This window comes from Salvelinus alpinus, chromosome 26 (genome assembly GCF_045679555.1).
Source record: "Salvelinus alpinus chromosome 26, SLU_Salpinus.1, whole genome shotgun sequence".
Lineage (NCBI taxonomy): Eukaryota > Metazoa > Chordata > Actinopteri > Salmoniformes > Salmonidae > Salvelinus > Salvelinus alpinus.
This window is the reverse complement of record NC_092111.1, coordinates 22,237,732-22,258,633: the sequence shown is the minus strand read 5'-3', so window position 1 is coordinate 22,258,633 and position 20,902 is coordinate 22,237,732. Positions and strand designations below refer to the sequence as shown.

At 41.6% G+C, this 20,902-nt stretch overlaps 1 protein-coding gene across 2 annotated transcripts in view; it reads left to right on the top strand.

The window, feature by feature from the left end:
- Nucleotides 1–16,836, top strand: part of LOC139554924 (neurexophilin-1) — a 41,420-nt gene extending 24,584 nt beyond the window's left edge. Inside the window, exons 2-3 of one of the 2 annotated variants that reach the window (XM_071368207.1) lie at nt 14,480–15,265; nt 15,785–16,836. In XM_071368207.1, coding sequence (XP_071224308.1) covers nt 14,480–15,235 — 756 coding nt within the window. In that variant the 3' untranslated portion in view covers nt 15,236–15,265; nt 15,785–16,836. Of the gene's footprint in view, nt 1–14,479 lie in introns of both variants that reach the window. The other variant, XM_071368206.1, reaches the window with a different exon arrangement.
- Nucleotides 16,837–20,902: the final 4,066 nt, after the last annotated feature.

Here is a 20,902-nt window from a genome sequence, read left to right as displayed (position 1 = left end):
TCAGTATAACAAATGATCTGTCTTGCTCTCTTTGACTTCTGTGGGCACTGTAGAAATAATTCCAAGCTGTTTTGCAATGGCGTTGTGTTCCTGAAAGGTCAGCTGAATGTGTTGCTGTAGTAGAAGGCCCTTCAGGTCCATCCTCTTTGTCCTCCTGGGACTAACATGCTGTGTGGACTATACATTATACTGTCTTTCTACTGGTGTATGTGTGTGCACATTTATGTGTTTATGTCTATTCAATAGCAGACTGTGGCAGACTGTGTTGCTGTTGAGTAGACTGTTTCATTGCAAGACACATTTATTTGTGAATGGGGAACCTCATGACTTTGTGGTGCTCTTGCTTGTCAGTATGGGAATCTGACCCAATCTGACACATTTACTTTGAATTGTGGGTTAATCTTCCCTCTATCACCCTCAAGGGCTTAATCTGGGTCCAGGAAACTGTCTACAAGGTCCAATGTAACAAGTTTTAACCCAGTTAAATAGAAAATCTGAATGACATGCTAATCTCCATTAGAGGTCTTCACAGATTCGACTATACCCGAATACCCCGAGACCCGATCCGGGACGCGAGCCGGTCCGGATGAAGAATTAAAAAAGTTTTACGGGTCTGGGTCGGATCTGATATGATAGTCGTGGGTCTCGGGTATGTGTAATTTTAACTGACTTGTCCGGAAGGGCCCGTACAGATCCGAGTGCTGCTGCTGCAGTAGAGAGAGAGAGACATTGTATTTATGCTGCTCTTGCTTTTCATGGGAGTGGAGAGTGGAGTATGGCGTGTGTAGCTTGTTCATGACCAATCATAAGTCATCAAAGCGGCAATAGGCTACAGTCATGTGTTAGGAGAAAAAAAGTTAGGAGATATCTAATCAATGGAAGATGATGGAATAAAAAATGATGGAATAAAAGTTAAAGGAGAAGGATAGGCTATAGCAACCAAGAGCCAACAGGTAGGCTGCTACTTAATATTCTGAATGGAGTTGTTGTTGTTTGTAACTGTAGGATGAGAAAGCACATGCAGCCTCAATTAGCCTAGCCAGCTAACGTTAGCTAGCTTAACTAGCTTCTCCCGGTTTGATGCAGTCAAGACAGGTACTACATAATCATACTTGATAAAAAAATTACCTAGCTATGGCATCCATTAGTCTACTATAATGCTAGTTGGTTGCTGTCTCTCGGCTCTCCCTCCCTCCTCCCTTCTCCCCGTGCCACTTGCTCACAGTACGCTAGAGCAGTATCTCTCTCCCTCACACTTTATCAGCTCCAGTTAATAAATTTGTTTAAAAAATGACTTTTCTGCTGCTTTCCTCACTCGGATTCTACCGGGTCTGGATCCGACCAGGTCTATATAGAATGCGTCTAGTTATCCTCTGGTCCGTTTGGAACGGGTCTCTATATTAAAAAATTATATTTATGCTTATCAGGTCCGTGTGGGTAAGCCCCAGATCCATTTCGGAACCGGTCCAAATTTTGGACCCATGAAGACCTCTGCTCTCCCTGTCCTATAAGAGGAGGTCATTAGCCGTCATTTAGCGTTATGTTAATCAGATAATTAATTGTGTTAGATATCGTTGCCTAAACTGTCCCTGTGACAGAATCAATTGTTAATTTACATTTACTTAGCTAATGAAATACATTTCAATATGAGTGTGTTTGCATAATTCTGTCGAAACATGATTAAATGACATATTGCTTGTTTTGTCGCTGTGTCGAGGCCTCTCTCAAACTGATCATTATAAATGATGGAACTAATCATTGCAATACCATAACATCAAATATTATACACCAGATATTTATATTTGTACAGTGAATAATTTAATGTGCTTATAAAACCCTTACTTAATAATGCATAAAGTACTTAAGATGCCTTATTGAGGAGAAGTGGGGACTTTAGACGCATTTGGGGAGATGGTGGTGGCAGTGACGGAGGGAGGGAGGGAGGTAAGGAGGGAGGGAGGGAGGAAGATAGGTATGGAGGTAGGTATGGAGGGAGGTAGGTATGGAGGTATGGAGGGAGGTATGGAGGGAGGTATGGAGGGAGGGAGGGAGGGAGGGAGGGAGGGAGGGAGGGAGGGAGGGAGGGAGGGAGGGAGGGAGGGAGGGAGGGAGGGAGGGAGGGAGGGAGGGAGGGAGGGAGGGAGGGAGGGGCATTGCTGTTCTACCTACTTTACAAACTGAAAATCTCATTAAGTGTGACACTGAAGATTAGTTGAGAGGGACCAAAGTGGAGAGAAAATTAGCTCACAAAGGGTTGCCAGCTCTGTACTGTCAGTGAGGGGAGGAAGAGGAGGAGACTTTAGCTTTGTTTGCCTTCATTAATTCTGCATTGGAGCGAGCGGCTCTGAGGAGGGAAAACGCTTGCAGTCACTGATCAGAACAGGCTATGCGGATATGACAGGCGAACAGGTGCCCTCTCTTCCCTCCGAGGGAACACTCTCCCCCCTTTAACTCTCCTCCTCAGGTCTTTAATTGGGGTGAATTTGCCATCGGGCCATCTGCGTGATGACAACATAAAGCCAGCTTTGATTTATGAAGCCTCAAGATGTATTAGAATCAGGATTCTAGAACACAAACAAACGCCAGTGTGTGTCTGGGTATTAGAATCAAGATTTAAACACAAACTATTCACAAATTTCTGTCTGGGTATAAATGTTCATAAAAATGCTCTGTAAGTCAGTGGTGCTATAGGATACCACTGTACTTGACCTAACTGATCACTGCTGTGGTACATTGTACACAAGCTATCTGTAAATGTTCTTTCCATCACTCAATCAACGTGTAATTATAGACGTCATCTCTGAAAAAGGATAGACTTCAATTATGCCTGAACTATACAGCAGAAGAAGATGAGAGAGTTGAGTTGACAAACAGACGGTCTGTTGTATGAGGAGGATGTCAGGTCATATACAACACTGTAAATGTGTACTCACAGCGTTTTGATATGGTTATGGTTAGAGAGGTCTCATCTGACTGGGACTGAGTTTTATATAGAAAGTACAGGAAAAGCTCAACCAAAGTGTTTATTTGATTGTGCTAATTTTTATTTAACCGTTATTTATCTAGGCAAGTCAGTTAAGAACAAAGTCTTATTTACAATGACGGCCTACCAAAAAGGCAAAAGGCCTCCTGCGGGGCCGAGGGCTGGGATTATAAATAAAAATAAATAAAATAAAAATAATGGACAAAGCACACATCCCGACAAGAGAGACAGCACAACACTACATAAAGAGAGACCCAAGACAACAACACAGCATGGCAGCAACACATGACAACACAGCATGGTAGCAACACATGACAACAACACGGTAGTAACACAATATGGCAGAAGCACAACATGGTAGCAGCACAAAACACAGACAACAGCATACCTACAGCATTGTGGAATATTTATTATTGAAAATATATTTCTTTCATGATAAGAAATGAGCTTCTTGGGTTTCATGCCTGTAATTTGTCACACATTTCACATTTTGCAATAGAGACTGTGTATAAAGGATAAAGTACTTACTAAACTCAGAAAAAAAAGAAACTACCTCTCACTGTCAACTGCGTTTATTTTCAGCAAACTTAACATGTGTAAATATTTGTATGAGCATAACAAGATTCAACAATTGAGACATAAACTGAACAAGTTCCACAGACATGTGACTAACAGAAATTGAATAATGTGTCCCTGAACAAAGGGGGGGTCAAAATCAAAAGTAACAGTCAGTATCTGGTGTGGCCACCAGCTGCATTAAGTACTGCAGTGCATCTCCTCCTCATGGACTCCACCAGATTTGCCAGTTCTTGCTGTGAGATGTTACCCCACTCTTCCACCAAGGCACCTGCAAGTTCTGGACATTTCTGGAGGGAATGGCCCTAGCCCTCACCCTCCGATCCAACAGGTCCCAGACGTGCTCAATGGGATTGAGATCCGGGCTCTTTGCTGGCCATGCAGAACACTGACATTCCTGTCTTGCAGGAAATCACGCACAGAACGAGCAGTATGGCTTGTGGCATTATCATGCTGGAGGGTCATGTCAGGATGAGCCTGCAGGAAGGGTACCACATGAGGGAGGAGGTCTTCCCTGTAACGCACAGCGTTGAGATTGCCTCCAATGACAACAAGCTCAGTCCGATGATGCTGTGACACACCACTCCAGACCATGACGGACCTCCAAATCGATCCCGCTCGATCCCGCTCCGGAGTACAGGCCTCGGTGCTCATTCCTTCGACGATAAACGCTAATCCGACCATCACCTCTGGTGAGACAAAACCACGACTCGTCAGTGAAGAGCACTTTTTGCCAGTCCTGTCTGGTCCAGCGACGGTGGATTTGTGCCCATAGGCGACGTTGTTGCTGGTGATGTCTGGTGAGGATCTGCCTTACAACAGGCCTACAAGCCCTCAGTCCAGCCTCTCTCAGCCTATTGCGGACAGTCTGAGCACTGATGGAGGGATTGTGCGTTTTTGGTGTAACTCGGGCAGTTGTTGTTGCCATCCTGTACCTGTCCCGCAGGTGTGATGTTCGGATGTACCGATCCTGTGCAGGTGTTGTTACACGTGGGCTGCCACTGCGAGGACGATCAGCTGTCCGTCCTGTCTCCCTGTAGCGCTGTCTTAGGCGTCTCACAGTACAGACATTGCAATTTATTGCCCTGGCCACATCTGCAGTCCTCATGCCTCCTTGCAGCATGCCTAAGGAACGTTCACGCAGATGAGCAGTGACCATGGGCATCTTTCTTTTGGTGTTTTTCAGAGTCAGTAGAAATGACTCTATAGTGTCCTAAGTTTTCATAACTGTGACCTTAATTGCCTACTGTCTGTAAGCTGTTAGTGTCTTAACGACCGTTCCACAGGTGATGTTCATGAATTGTTTATGGTTCATTGAACACGCATGGGGAACAGTGTTTAAACCCTTTACAACGAAGATCTGTGAAGTTATTTGGATTTTTAAGAATTATCCTGAAAAAAGGGCGTTTATTTTTTTGCTGAGTTTAGTTACATCCCTTTGAAGGAGTCTATAGGGGCTAGATTCTTTCCATATCGCGGAAGATCCGCATTATAGCACGATTAACGGTTAAAGGAAATGTTTCCACGTTTGCGTAGACATTCATGGTAAGCGCTGCCTACAGATGTAGGATCTTAATTTGATCACCCTGTTGCAGGAGAACTTTCCTGCAATGGAGGAAATGTAAAACTTGAAATGTATTTGAGGTTCAAAAAGGCTTCTGAAGTTTGCAATTTCCACTTTGACAATTTATTCTTGATTTTCCTCTACAAAAATGTCCAATAATTATAATGCAAATACTAATTCACATTTCCTGTTTCTGCAGGATTACTTTCCTGTTGAATCAAAGAGGCTCAAATTAAGATCCTACTTCTGTATGTTGGCTCAATCGAAGATTAGCTTTAAATGTCAATTGTGCTGTAGCGCGGATCTTCCGCAGATCTTCCGCGGATCTTCCGCAGATCTTCCGCAGATCTTCCGCGATACGGATTGAATCTAGGTCTCGGACGACGACTATGAGCCGAAAAAGGAATATTTGTGTGAATATTTGTTATAGATACCAATAAAGCACAACAACGACGGAAGGGAACAAACAGGCAGTAAATAAATGGGAAGAGATTTTCGATATACCAATTCCATGGCACATATTTTATGAACTACACTTTATTCAATACTTTTTTCAATTTAAATGATTATATAAATTATTATATAAAATTCTTGCCACCGACAGAATGCTATGTATATAAAGGGCATACAGCAATCTCAGGTCTTTAGATTTAGCTGCGAAGAGACAGAATCAATAGATCATTTATTCTGGTACTACTCCTATGTAGCTTGTTTCTGGTCACAGGTTCAGGAATGGTTACAAAATCACAACATGCACTTCAAATGAACCTTACAAATAGCAGTATTGGGCGATGTGGAAAACCATAGTCAATAAATAATATAATAATACTCGTAGGAAAGGTTTTCATCTTTAGCTCACAATCTGAGGATACTATACGATTAGAAAGGTAAACCATCACAGCACAATGGAAAAATATATGTCACATGGAAACCCAACGAGGGTGGTCTTTGGTGATCGGTGGGATGGGCTGAGAGTGGCTGAGGGGTGGGATTAAAGAGCTCATGTTTGGTAATGTATTATTGTTATGTGACTGCTTTATATAAAACTACCATGTATGCAAAATGTATATGCAAAATGTATGTAGCAGAAAAGCAGTAAAAAATATATTTGTCCTTCATGGAGGGGTAAACCATTCTTTTTTTTTTAAATACAACAGGTAGTAAATTATGTTTAGGGTGTGGTTGGCTGGTTGGAGCTCCAGCCCCATGATCACCTTAAATCACTGGTCTCTGCTCCACTTCCTTCACTATGTTTTTGGGACTGAGCTTTTCTGTTACATTACCTACTTACCGATGCCACAGGGAGCCTATGGTCATTTTACACTTACACGTACATTTACATGCACACACATTCTCATCCACACACACACACACACACACACACACACACACACACACACACACACACACACACACACACACACACACACACACACACACACACACACACACACACACACACACACACACACACACACACACACACACACACACACACACACGCACACACAGTAAGAAAGATAAGTTGCGTCTAACAGCCTTCTTACAAGACCATTAGGCAGTTCTAGTGCATGGTCTCAATGTGATATTACAGCACTGCATAACAGCTGTCTAGCTCTCTGCAGGGCCGGCTCTATTCGCCAGCACCACTGGTTTCAGCCCAAGGCAAGCATACTGCATAGTCATGTTAGTAAGGACTCTGTTTTATGGCCTGATCCTGTACTTATAGTAGGGGAATAGAGGAGAGGATTCCAACTGTATGAGCCAATATACAGTCAGATGTATAGTGTTAGATCAAATAAAGAAAAACGTATTTCTATATATACAGTACCAGTCAAAGGTTCAAACTGTCCTTATTGCATGGGTTCTGACTGAATATATAGCAAAAAGACTAGCTTGAAAGAGGTTGGCAATAGTGATATTGTAAGAAATAACTAGTGTTGTCGTTGTATTGTAAGAAAGAACTACAGCTTCAACACATTTCCATTGCATTCAAGTATGACAAAACAAATTCAACAATGACTATAAAAGTTTATTTTGTATTTTTGTTATGTTCATCAGAAATATTGAAATGCATACAAGGCTGCAAAGGATGTAGCTAGCTATCAGTATTGTCTGGTGAATGACCCGTTTCTTGTTAGTTACAGCTGGTCAGCCAATACTAAAGGAGGATTCTATACTCTCTCTGATAATGCTTTACTCAATTGGAGGTTAACTATATGTATTTGCAGGGTCACTCCTCCACTGTCCTCCCCCTTCTCTCTCCTTATAGAACTGTCAAATTTCCCTTTCTTTCTGTCCTCTTTCTCCATCGTCTTTCATAAGGGCTCTTTTCATTCAACACATTATAGTTTGCCTGCCTTCATTCTCCCTCTAGAATTACATCTCAGGAAAAGCTTTGCAGTTCCTTTACCATGGATATGATTGGACGTTTTCAATAGAAGCTAAGTAGAACGTAGGAAGCTCATCTCTTCTCCAATCTTTAATCTACTGTCTTTTGCAAAAGTAGACTAAATTATATTTTCTGTAGGTGGTTGTTTTTTACCGGTCTAAAATGGGTTGTGTGAAAAATATAAACCACATAATTGTATTGTATGGTTTCATTATGGTATACAGATGTAGGATCTTTTTGATCACTCTTTTGTTGCTGAGAATGTGTAGTGTATTCAGAAATGCTTCTAACATTTGCATTTCCACTTTAAAATGTCAGACCTGATTTGCCCTAATGAAAAATGTATCAAAAATGTCCATTAATTATAATCTACATAATAATTCACATCTCCTGTTGCTGCAGGGTTATTTTACAGCTGTAGCAAACTGGCTCAAATTAAGATCCTACATCTGTATGTTAAGTATGAATAATACTGTCACTTTTCTGGCAGACTTATCTTTAGTATGACACCTATATGATATCATGCCATGTTGAAGTGTGAAACTCTTTGCTGTGCTGCAGTGAATTGTCAGCTAATGAACTTTAGGCCTAGTGAAACCTACTAATCAGTATTAAGATGTGGCAATAATAATTATAATTGCTAAATTGGCTTATCGTTTTAATTATTCAATATTGTTAGTTTACTTTAATTTGATCATATACTTTCATGCTCATCATTAACCTGCTCATCCTAAATGTATGTCATGGAGGGATGTATTTCTTCTGCCATTACGTAGGTGGACCTAACCTCTGTTGCCCTCATCATAAAATTATTTAGTTTCAATTGAAGATATTGTTAAGAGGCTCTGGATGTTGATTTTTTTTTTGGGGGGGACCTCCTGTTAAACAATCTAGGGAAAACTAAGAACAGAGACTGACATGTTGTCACCCATATCTGTGGTGTTTGCGTTAAGTCTTAGACCATGTCTCCATTTGTTTAAACATATCGATATGGTACTTAAACTATAATTAGCCACACAATCAATGTTCTCTTTATTTGAATATATAGCATCACAGCACTGTAATGACGTTTCATAATCCGTAGATAAAAACAGTATTCCATCACTAAAGGACAGTAAATATTGGTTTAACAGCCTAATGAGCTATAGATTACTGTTAATGTTGGCAATGTTAAGGGTCTGCATGTCTTTAGACTGAGTCAGTTGTAACCATTCACAATGCATCAATGTTGTTTTGATGGAGGAGTTTGGACTATGCTGCTTTCTTCTCTGTTCGCTAATAGTTGAATCAGAACTTCAACTCTATCACGTCTTCTAGACTTCCTCTGAATCAGCACTCTATTCCCTTTATAGTGTAATACTTTTGACCAGAGCTCTATGTAGTGGGCTTGGCTTGGCAAAACAAGTGCCCACCTGCATATAGGGAATAGGGTGCTATTTCAGAATCACCACTGAATTATGTCTAAGGGGACTTTGTCAGGTCATTGGTGACACCTGTCCACTCATAGCTGAGTTGTGATAGTTATCAGGTAGCTGAGTTGGGATGGTTATCTGGTAGCAAGAGTTTTCTGCCTGCTTGTGTCAAATGGTTTTCTGCTATAGTGTGTGTGTGTGTGTGTGTGTGTGTGTGTGTGTGTGTGTGTGTGTGTGTGTGTGTGTGTGTGTGTGTGTGTGTGTGTGTGTGTGTGTGTGTGTGTGTGTGTGTGTGTGTGTGTGTGTGTGTGTGTGTGTGAGATATGGAGTTGGCCTCCCTTTGCTGCTATAACTTCTCTGCGCTACGGATCCCTTTAGCGGGATCATTTTCCTAAACAACCGCTGAATTGCAGGGCGCAAAATATTACTAACAATATTTATAATCATGCAAGTAAAATATACCAAAACACAGCTTAGCTTGTTGTTAATCCACCTATCGTGTCAGATTTTGAAAATATGCTTTGCAGCGAAAGCAATCCAAGCTTTTGTGAGTGTATCAATCAATGCTACAACAGCTAGCCCCAAATTAGCATGGTCACAAAAGTCAGAAAAGCAATAAAATTAATCGCTTACCTTTGATAATCTTCGGATGTTTGCACTCACGAGACTCCCAGTTACACAACAAATGTTCTTTTTGTTCGATAAATATTACTTTTATAACAAAAAAACGCCATTTGGGTTGCGCTTTATGTTCAGAAAACCAAAGCCTCGTTCCGGTCCTGAAAGACAGAAGAAAATTCCCAAACGTATCAGATTCAAAAATAGTACAAAAAATATTTATAATCATGCAATCACAAGTGAAATATACCAAAACACAATTTAGCTTGTTGTTAATCCACCTATCGTGTCAGATTTTGAAAATATGCTTTGCAGCGAAAGCAATCCAAGCTTTTGTGAGTGTATCAATCAATGCTACAACAGCTAGCCCCAAATTAGCATGGTCACGAAAGTCAGAAAAGCAATAAAATTAATCGCTTACCTTTGATAATCTTCGGATGTTTGCACTCACGAGACTCCCAGTTACACAACAAATGTTCTTTTTGTTCGATAAATATTACTTTTATAACTAAAAACCGCCATTTGGGTTGCGCGTTATGTTCAGAAAACCAAAGCCTCGTTCCGTTCGACGAAAATTCCAAAAAGTATCCGTAATGTTCGTAGAAACATGTCAAATGTTTTTTATAATCAATCCTCAGGTTGTTTTTAACAAACATAATCGATAATATTTCAACCGGACCGTAACCTATTCAATACGAGAGAGAAAGAAAATGGAGAGCTACCCCTCTCGCGCGCAGGAACTAATCAGAGGACACCTGACTAGTTTTGAAAAATCTCGCTCATTTTTCAAAATAAAAGCCTGAAACTATGTCTAAAGCCTGGGCACAGCCTGAGGAAGCAATTGGAAAATGAATCTGGTTGATACTCCTTTAAATGGAAGAAAGACGGGCCAGGAAACACAGATAAAAAATAAAAAAAACACTTCCGGGTTAGATTTTCTCAGGTTTTCGCCTGCAGAATCAGTTTTGTTATACTCACAGACAATATTTTGACAGTTTTGGAAACTTTGGAGTGTTTTCTATCATAATCTGTAAATTATATGCATATTCTACAATCTGGACTTGAGAAATAGTCAGTTTACCTTGGGAACGTTATTTTAAAAAAAAAGTAAAAAATCTGACCCCTAGCGTCAAGAGGATAACAGCCTACACTCTTCTGGTATGTTGGCCGATTAGGCCTGGCTCGCAGTCGGCGTTCCAATTCATCCCAAAGGTGTTCGATGGGGTTGAGGTCAGGGCTCTGTGCAGGCCAGTGAAGTTTTTCCACACTGTTCTCGATAAACCGTTTCTGTATGGACCTCGCTTTGTGCACGGGGGCTTTTTCATGCTGAAACAGGAAAGGGTCTTCCCAAACTGTTGCCACAAAGTTGGATGCACAGAATCGTCTAGAATGTCATTGTGTGCTGTAGCGTTAAGATTTTCCTTCACTGGAACTAAGGGCCTTGCCCGAACCATGGAAAAACAGCCCCAGACCTTTATTCCTCCTCCACCAAACTTTCCAGTTGGCACTATGTAATGGGGCAGGTAGCGTTCTTCTGGCATCCACCAAACCCAGATTCGTCCATCGGACTGCCAGATGGTGAAGCGTGATTCACTACTCCAGATAACACGTTTACAGTGCTCCAGAGTCCAATGGCGGCGAGCTTCACACCACTCCAGCCAACGCTTGGCATTGCGCATGGTGATTTTAGGCTTGTGTGCGGCTGCTCGGCCATGGAAACTCATTTTATGAGGCTCCCGACGAATACTTCTTGTGCTGACGTTGCTTCCAGAGGCAGTTTGGAACTTGATAGTGAGTGCTACAACCGAGGACAGACAATTTTTAAGCGCTGCGCACTTCAGCACTCGGCGGTCCCGTTCTGTGAGCTTGTGTGGCCTACCACTTCACGGCTGAGCCGTTGTTGCTCCTAGACGTTTCCACTTCACAATAACAGCACTTACAGTTGACCGGGGCAGCTCTAGCAGGGCAGAAATTTGACGAACTGACTTGTTGGAAAGGTGGCATCCTATGACGGTGCCACGTTGAAAATCAATGAGCTCTTCAGTAAGGCCATTCTACTGCCAATGTTTGTCTATGGAGATTGCATGGCCGTGTGCTCGATTATATACACCTGTCAGCAACGGGTGTGGCTGAAATAGCCGAATCCACTCATTTGAAGGGGTGTCCCCATTTTTTTGTATATATGGCGTAGGTTCTGATGGGAGTGTGTATGTGTGTGGTGTGTGCATTTGTGGGTTAACGTGTGTGCCATCATTTATAATGATGGCACACACGTTAATGATGGCACACTATACATCATTATAAAAAATAAAAACATGTATGTTTGTGTCATTCCATAGTTTCAGCGATGAATCACAGTGTCGACTGCTGTTGCGTTGTGTTATGACTTACATCCTGAACACACGGAGCTAGTACAGCTCTCTCTGACCCAAGCATTTCCCTATACCTATAGCCTAGGCCCAGGGGAAGACATCTGTCTGAGCCTGGCCTGTAGTCAGTTGTGAGGCTCAGGCCTCTGCTGGCCAGAGTGCTGCCATGTTTACCAGATGCACCGTCTGTCCCCCCAGGTAAACTAACCATCTGGCAGCACTGAGCCTCAGCAGACACTCTGGGCCAGGGCCCAAAGCATGCTGGAAAATGGAGTCAAACACATTGGCCCAGGGCCCAAAGCATGCTGGATGATGGAGTCAAATAAACTGGCCGTGGGCCTGAAGCTTCATAGATCAACTTGCGTGTGTGTGTGTGTGTGTGTGTGTGTGTGTGTGTGTGTGTGTGTGTGTGTGTGCGTGCGTGCGTGCGTGCGTGCGTGCGTGCTTGCGTGCGTGCGTGCGTGCGTGCGTGCGTGCGTGTGTGTGTATTGTACTGTGGCTGTCTATAAAGGACAATGGACAAACAGTAAGTATGGATAAACATAACACGGCATGCACATGTTTTAGAGTACCATGAAATCATGAAAATGTTTGAGCGTAGTGCATTCACAAAATACAGGACTCACTTATTATGATGTTATTTATGAGATATTAACATCAACTATTCTGCATGGAACAACATTAATTGGTTTTATCAATCTACTCTCTATACAGTATACATGTATTTTCTATATGCACTTCATCACCAGTTATAAGTCATTCATGATTACCATGTATAGGTCTTAAATCATGCCCTCCCAACATGCCCTCAGTGTCCATACAACACACTTCATTACATACATACAGTACACCCTGAGGCATAAGTCACAGTCTCACTGGGCTATTAGCCCTGTTGAGTAGGCTAATCTTCATTCATATTATACCTCAATATTAAACTGGAAACATTACCATAGACTTAGGCCAGATGGAATCTGCAGGGAAGATTTCTGATCAATACCGTTGTATTGTAATCTCCTTATGTAATCAATGAAACTGTGTATGTAGAAGCAATATGTAGTTTAATGTGAAGGAATTAATTTGGTATTTGAAGCCTTCAGGGCTAAAGGATATTCTGCCTACTCAGGTTCAGAGTGGACATAGGTCTACCGATGACCCCAAAACAAAGGAATGCCTGAAATAGAGGTTGTAAAATGTCACCTGTAACTACAGTAAAGTACAGTCACTTGCAACTACAGTAAACTACAGTCACCTGTAACTACAGTAAACTCCGTAATGAGTGGTTGTTTGTAGCATGATGAGGCTCATGTTAAAGGATGTATTGTTTACCCTTCTGGCCATTGCGTACAGAAAGCTTCCGACAAAAATTATATTTATAATTACATACATCTACTTCTAACTAGGTTAAAATGGCTTTCAATCTGCAGTTCAAAACGCATACAAGGTAATTAAGGGATCTATTCAATCTGTAACAATGAAGCATTACACATTCCGCGGTATACATATTAAGGTAATTTCCAAATGAGCTGACATATGCAGTGTTTAACATGAATGCACTCTGCGTTTTGAATAGAGCCCTCAATGTAATTATCTTTTTTATTTGTTCTCTTCTCTCAGCACCCTATACGAACCATATAGGCATATTCTCCCCCTAAACAATGATATGCTTAAACCTGGCTATAGGGATCACCCCTTAGTGCTGACACGGTCTGAGGAAGTCAATTCATGTCCAAAGGGCCAACTGATTGGTAGCGAAACCTTATTTTCTATGTATCGATCCCAGAGGGCCTCGGCCCACGAAATGCAAAAATCTCTGGGCAAGACGGATCTGCTGTCACGTCTTACAGTAGAAATCAGCCAATCAATGTCACTTCCCTCCGCCGGGGCCTGTATGAACCTAATTCCAGTCATCGTGGCTAAATGGTGAAGACCTGGGGGTTCATCAATCATCAATCCAAGCAGCGCTTTGTGCTTAATAGTCTAGTCTTTACTGAATAGCCACTGCATTTATCTATCTGGGGGAGCCAAGTGGAAATCCCTTCTACAGAGAGAGAGACAGAGACAGAGACAGAGACAGAGAGAGACAGAGAGAGAGAGAGAGAGAGAGAGAGAGAGAGAGAGAGAGAGAGAGAGAGAGAGAGAGAGAGAGAGAGAGAGAGAGAGAGAGAGAGAGAGAGAGAGAGAGAGAGAGAGAGAGAGAGAGAGAGAGAGAGAGAGAGAGAGAAAACAATGTCTAAAATACTTTGATCGCTGTGTTGTGTCTCTCACACATTCTATTTCCCAAATGGGGGCTGTCTGCTAACACGTTTCGAAATTGAAGCTCGCTGAAAGATGGATTACCGGTATCTCTCCTGTCCTCTCCCCACTTCAGAGTCCATTTTGATCTGTCTGTTTTGTAGAAAGCTGCGTGTAGTGCCTGAATGTGAAGTACATTTTTTCTGAATCTGATATTAATATCTGCTGAAGTGTCTCTTTGCTTGTTTGAATGTCTCAAGTACTACCGTGTCGCCTATAACAGTATGACATACCAGTTAGTGAAACGTATCTCCTCTTCTCTCTCTATTTCAGGTGACAAGTGTTCATGCTTCCAAGGCGGACCTCCTCAAGTCTGGCAGCCCCAAGTCGACGTTAAAACACATATGGACAGAAAGCAGCAAGGACCTGTCAATCAGCAGGTTGCTGTCACAGACTCTCCATGGCAAAGAGAACACCACGGCCCTGGACCTGCGCTACGACACCCCGGAGCCCTACTCCGAGCAGGACCTCTGGGACTGGCTGAGGAACTCCACCGACCTCCAGGATTCTAGAGCAAGAGCTAAGCGGCGGCCTATGGTCAAGACGGGCAAGTTCAAGAAGATGTTTGGCTGGGGAGACTTCCACTCCAACATCAAGACAGTCAAGCTCAACCTCCTCATCACCGGGAAGATCGTGGACCACGGCAACGGAACCTTCAGCGTCTACTTCAGACACAACTCCACAGGCCAGGGCAACGTGTCCGTGAGTCTCGTCCCGCCAACCAAGGTCGTGGAGTTCGACGTGGCGGCCCAGCAGTCCGTGATTGACGCCAAGGACTCCAAGTCCTTCAACTGCCGCATCGAGTACGAAAAGGTGGAGAAGGGCGCCAGGAACACGCTGTGTAACTTCGACCCGTCCAAGACATGTTACCAGGAGCAGACTCAGAGCCACGTCTCCTGGCTCTGTTCCAAGCCCTTTAAAGTCATCTGCATCTACATCTCCTTCTACAGCACTGACTACAAGCTGGTGCAGAAAGTCTGTCCGGACTACAACTACCACAGTGACACTCCCTACTTCCCCTCTGGCTGACCACTCCCACAACCCCAATGTGAAGGACCAGTAAGTTACAAAGCGGGGCTTCTTCTTCTTTTTCCCCGCCCAGAGAAATATATGTTAGTTGTACTGTTCTGAAAATAAAAGAATGTGTAAAATGAATTGGTTATCTATTTATGAAATTAAGACAATACAGAAAGTAAAGACTTATGGGGCATTATTATTTAAACTTTCAAGTGTTGTGCAAAACCATTATTATTATAAATATAAAAATTATTATATTCATATTATTAGTATACAAATACTATGACTAAACAAATAATATTGATTATAATTTATTTGTTTTATAGATTTCATACCTTTTTCCATCAGTGATTTCATAGATGCATCATGTGTACATATTTGGGGTTGTTAGTTCCATTTGTAACTAAGTAAAATCAAAACTTCAAATAAGTCTTATTAGTTTGTAACAACTTGTTAATGTTATCAATATGTTATATATCATTTTCTTGGTCCAGTTTGATTCTAGGTGCTTTAATTTTCTCCTTTTAGTAAAGTGGAAATATTTCTTACTTTGCTCCTTAGGGCCACCATACTTTCTGTATGAAAGTTCAGTTCTGTGAGCTACCAATTGGATGGCAGCATACATGATCCTATGTTTTGTTTGCACCTGCAATACTCTACTTCATTCATAGCAGCTCAATTCCGCTCTCTCAGAAATAACAGTCCAGACTCCTATCCTTGAAGGCCTACAAGATCCCCACACATTTCCAAATCCTTTGACCCCACAGTCGAGAGAGCTGAAGAAGAGGAGAGTGTCAGTGTGCAATCCAAGTATCAGGTGGAGGTGGTCTTATCAGCCTGGCGGACTTACCTAGCACTGACAGGCTTCTCCCGCAGGCATGTTTTCTAAAAATGTTAAAATAAACGCATTTTACATGTTCAGGAATGATGCTGTTCAATCTTCAGCTTGTCCCTGTATAAGTCCTGGCTCAGATTATTATTAGCAAATCACAGCCTTATTAGGTTTATTGTTAATATTCAGTTGTGATTGATTGGGGGGCTTGCTCATTGTCATTGACTTAATAAAAATTGTAATGTAATGAATTCTATATCTTAGAGAGCCTAATTTGTATGAATGGTTTGTATTGTACATAGTTTATCCCGAATTGAGCTGCGTCTGTATATGTCCCCATAAAGCTATCTCCTCCTTCCTACTCTCTCTCTCTCGCTCTCTCTCTCTCTCTCTCTCTCTCTCTCTCTCTCTCTCTCTCTCTCTCTCTCTCTCTCTCTCTCTCTCTCTCTCTCTCTCTCTCTCTCTCTCTCTCTCTCTCTCTCTCTCTCTCTCTCTCTCTCTCTCTCTCTCTCTCTCTCTGTCTCTATCTCTCTGTCTCTCTTTCTCTCTCTCTCTCTCTCTCTTTCTCTCTCTTTCTTTCTCTCTCTCTCTCTCTCTCTGTCTCTCTCTGTCTCTCTCTCTCTCTCTCGTGAATCCATGAAAATAGCAACCCTGTACATACGCTGTAGAACTGTCTAAATATATTATAAGTATTCATCAAATGTATGACTTTTATTTCTGGGGGAAGGATGGGATGGAGGTGTACATATGAATAAAAATACTGTATGTTTTATCAGTTGAATGTTCTTACATGTGAGTTCTTTATATGCGCGTCTCACTGATTATTATAATGGTAGGACTTGAAGGTCAATAAATGTTAAGGATCTGAATTGCCAGACATTTAAGCATGTACAGTGCATACTCTCAACATGATTTGCATCATGAGTGTTCCAACGCGTTGTACCTAATAGTGTACAGTATACATTTAATATATCAAGAGTATCCCAATAGTGTACATCAGTATTCACACATCTTTCTCCAAAGATACAGATCAAACTGAGCTCCATGCTTTTCTTAGTGCAACATAATGTCACATTATCTGTTACATTTCAATAAAATATCTCTTTTTTTGTTGACCTACCATACCTTATTGTGCATTTAGATCCCTGAACTTCTTAGACTTGGGCCTTGATGTTCCCGATCAAGACAGGAATCAAACTTCTTCCAACTTCATCGAAACAAAACTGATCACACCATCCAAATTCACTCCAAGACCAATCAAAAACACATACATTACATATACAGTAAGCTCTTTACTTCCTGAGTTTGATCATCATTACTTCCAAGAATCCCTCTGATCTCATACCAACCATACCATGTTTCCCTCATAGTCTACAGAGAGAAGTAGTGTTCCAGTCCCCAGAAGAGGCATGGAGGAGATTGAGAGTAAGTACCGTTTGGAGTCAATAGCAGATAGCAGCGTCTGTTGTGGGACTCCTCAGTGCAGTGGCACCTGCCATGGAAGCCTCGTAGTCGGCAGTTAGGATCAGCACTCGGCTTTACAGCGATTAGAATTCTCTGGGGGAGAAATCCGCTCCTCGCTGCGTTTATCTGGCTCACAATTTATCAGTAATTAAAGTGTGTGCCAGGTTTGTGTGTTCATCGGCTGTCTGTGGGGTGCTTTTACAGCCGGCCTCATTAAGGAGTAGACTTCCTAAAGCAAAGCCCTGAATGCTTCACTTTTAATAAGTCTACTGGGATACCCTCTAATGTGTGATATAGGCATACATTTTGAACGTATACACTCAAACATACTGTATTAGAGATAAATTGCTCCACAAGGAATAGTATGTCTAGAAATGTATGTATACAGCCGATATCTTCATCGGCAAAGTCATGTGGACTAATTCCCCAAAGCAATTTACATACTTATCTCAGTTCAGATTAGTTTCAGATTGGATTTACCCGACCAGATCAATCGAGACAATATTAACGTGGCCATTATATCTATTCAGTGACAGACACAAAACAACACAAAATTTGATGATCAGGGATGGGCTGTTGGTCATACACATACACAAATGTCAGTAGTTCTTGCACAATGAGTTACCAGTAAGTTATACTATTCACTGACCAACGCTGGGCTTATAGTCAGTCTCTGTGTTATCTGGGATTTCATAACGAATCGTAATGTCCTTAATCAATTTGCTTCAATGTGCAACAACAACATGTCTCCCCATGGCCCATGCTGTCTAGTTGGAGTGAAAACGGCATTTCTCCCTCCGGTGAGAGAGAACACTTCCATATCTCTATAACCTCCAGCAGAATCATAATGAAGAGACAGAATAACCAAGTAGACTATTCATTTAATGATGTCTTTCTGTGTGACACTCCTTCAGCCAAAGCTGCTCCCTAACCTCCCTCTTCATTCACAGGCAGGCAGATGTATCATAAGCATTTCATTGAAGCGTTACTCAATACAGGTTAGGTGCTAAACACAACAGGGTGATGAATGTCTTTAATACCTGCAGATCAGATTTAGAGCTTTGGAGATGGGATCGGCTTCCCCCTTGTTAGCAACACAGACAGGCTATTCCCATGAGAAGGCATATCTCTGGAATCAGGAAGTCTGAACAATGAGTTTGGGATCCTGCCCACATTAAGTCACACTCTGCCAATCCTATCCCCATCCCCATTCAGTCCCAAGACGTATCCTAAATGGCACCTTATTCCCTAAATAGTGCACTATTATTGACAAAAACCCTATTGTCCCTGATCAAAAGTAGTGCACTACATAGGGAATAAGGTGCTACTTGGGACACAGCCCCAGTCCCATCCAGCCCTGAACATTTTTCCCTAAACAGAAATTCTTCCTTTAATCAAAATCGGAGTGGAAAAAGGACCTTGCGTGCCTCTGGGATATTTTTCCATTAACCATTTTGACACATGACTGACTGTGGGGGATTATTGGATTTTGAAGAACTATTAACAGCTGTACATTTGCATTTTAATACAGTTCTCCTCAACTACTAATGCAATTTTGGTTCTTCAGCTTTGTGGCATCGCCTTGTTCCTGGAGCAATTCGGAGTTACAGCAGAAAGGCCCTCCGGCTTTAATCATTTTAATTGCCATGAAAAATTAGTTTCCATTAATCACTCCTGAATCTTCGCAACTGTGTTCCCTACCTGCCGCCATTACGGCTCACCTCCAAATTGTTGCTCATCATTTCCTGGAAAGTTTGGGATTGGACGATGGTGGTGGCTAAATTGCCACTCTGAATTTTAAATGGCAAACGGTGCACTTCAGGACACTTCCTCCCTCATAGACTTTTGTTCTGCAGGACTTTGTTTTTTTTCTAGGACTAAAACATCCTCAGGATATTTCCACTCAGAACAGATAAGACAGTAAAGTTTACACTTGACTATATAGTAAGTGTTAATTAGTTGAGCTCATTTATCAGTTCAGGTAAAATTGCCCCAAAGCTAATTTTCCAATTACTAACAAAACACAAAAACTCACTCACATTATGTTAAACCTAAATGTGTATTACTTTGTTTCCGTTTTACTTCCTATTGGTCACCAATGAGTCATTGTCCATTTTGACCTTTGGAAGTACTCACAGATCATCAGTTGGAGTTTTTGCGGATGTCTGTGCCCTGAAGTCTCTATGTTCTCATATACTTGCTATTCAGGCCTCTCATATTCAAGCCTTTGGTTTGAGCACAGTGAAGAACAGGAAGATAACTACTTGACCCCTGTCAGAAGAGAGAGAAACTAACCTTTTGTCTGAAAGCATCATCTGTAGCAACTGCCATTTCCACCCCTGTTATTTCCCCCATACTACAGGGAAGGCAGTAGAAGGCATTACGCATTTCTCATAGGAGCAGCAATTAAAAATACATTTTCCGTGACATTTTCATGCGGAGATTGAAGTGAGATTCAAAGTTCTGGTTCGTAGGTGTAATGTTGAGCACAGAACGTGCATGCCAGACAGTGGATGGTTTGTAACGATATGTCGGTTCTTCAAAGTTGTCAGAATTTATTTCAGACATCTGTTTACTTTAAATGTGATTAAAATTCATACTAAGTAGTAGTTTACATATAATCTAAGCAGCAGATTTATAAAATGTCTTTTTTTTTAAAGTAGAACTTCTACAATTACTTTATTTTGATTGTGTGAAAAATAATATAGTCAACTTTTTCTGTCTTGAGGCAATCGTTGTAGCTTGTCTAACTTTCTCTAACTCTTCCCTCCCACCACTACCTCACCTCCCTCCCTTCCTTCCGTCCTTCCTTCCTTCCTTCCTTCCTTCCTCCCTCCCTTAATCCATTAAAACTAAATGACTTAACTCTAAGTGACAGAGAGATAAAGGTTTCCCTCGCACTTAACAATAAACATTTCCCAGGGGGAGCCAGAGTGCTTGACTTCCAGAGTGTGACTCTTTCTTAACCGTTGTTTGTTATTCTTATTAAAAGTTCAAAAACACCATCAAAAATGTGTTAATGAATACTGATTGTGTCTGAAAGAGAGCGCGCAGCCTCAGGGCTTTGGAAGGAAGGTTGTCTGATTAAACCTTATAGTATTTTAATCTTGTTTAGATAAAGTACCTGGGTATGTACACACCCCTTATTCGCCTCATCCACCTCGTCCCCCTATAGACTTCCTCATCTTTCAACATGTTTTGAATGTAATCAGAAATTCGCTTTTAAAAACAAAACCCGACATCTTGAGTCTCGACTAGCCTACAATGCTGCAAACACAGATAGCCCCTGAACCAACTTTGGCCTCTGGGATGAAATAAACATTTTTAAAAACTCAGAGATATTTTACATTTGATTTCGGATTTGAACTAAATGGGAATATCTG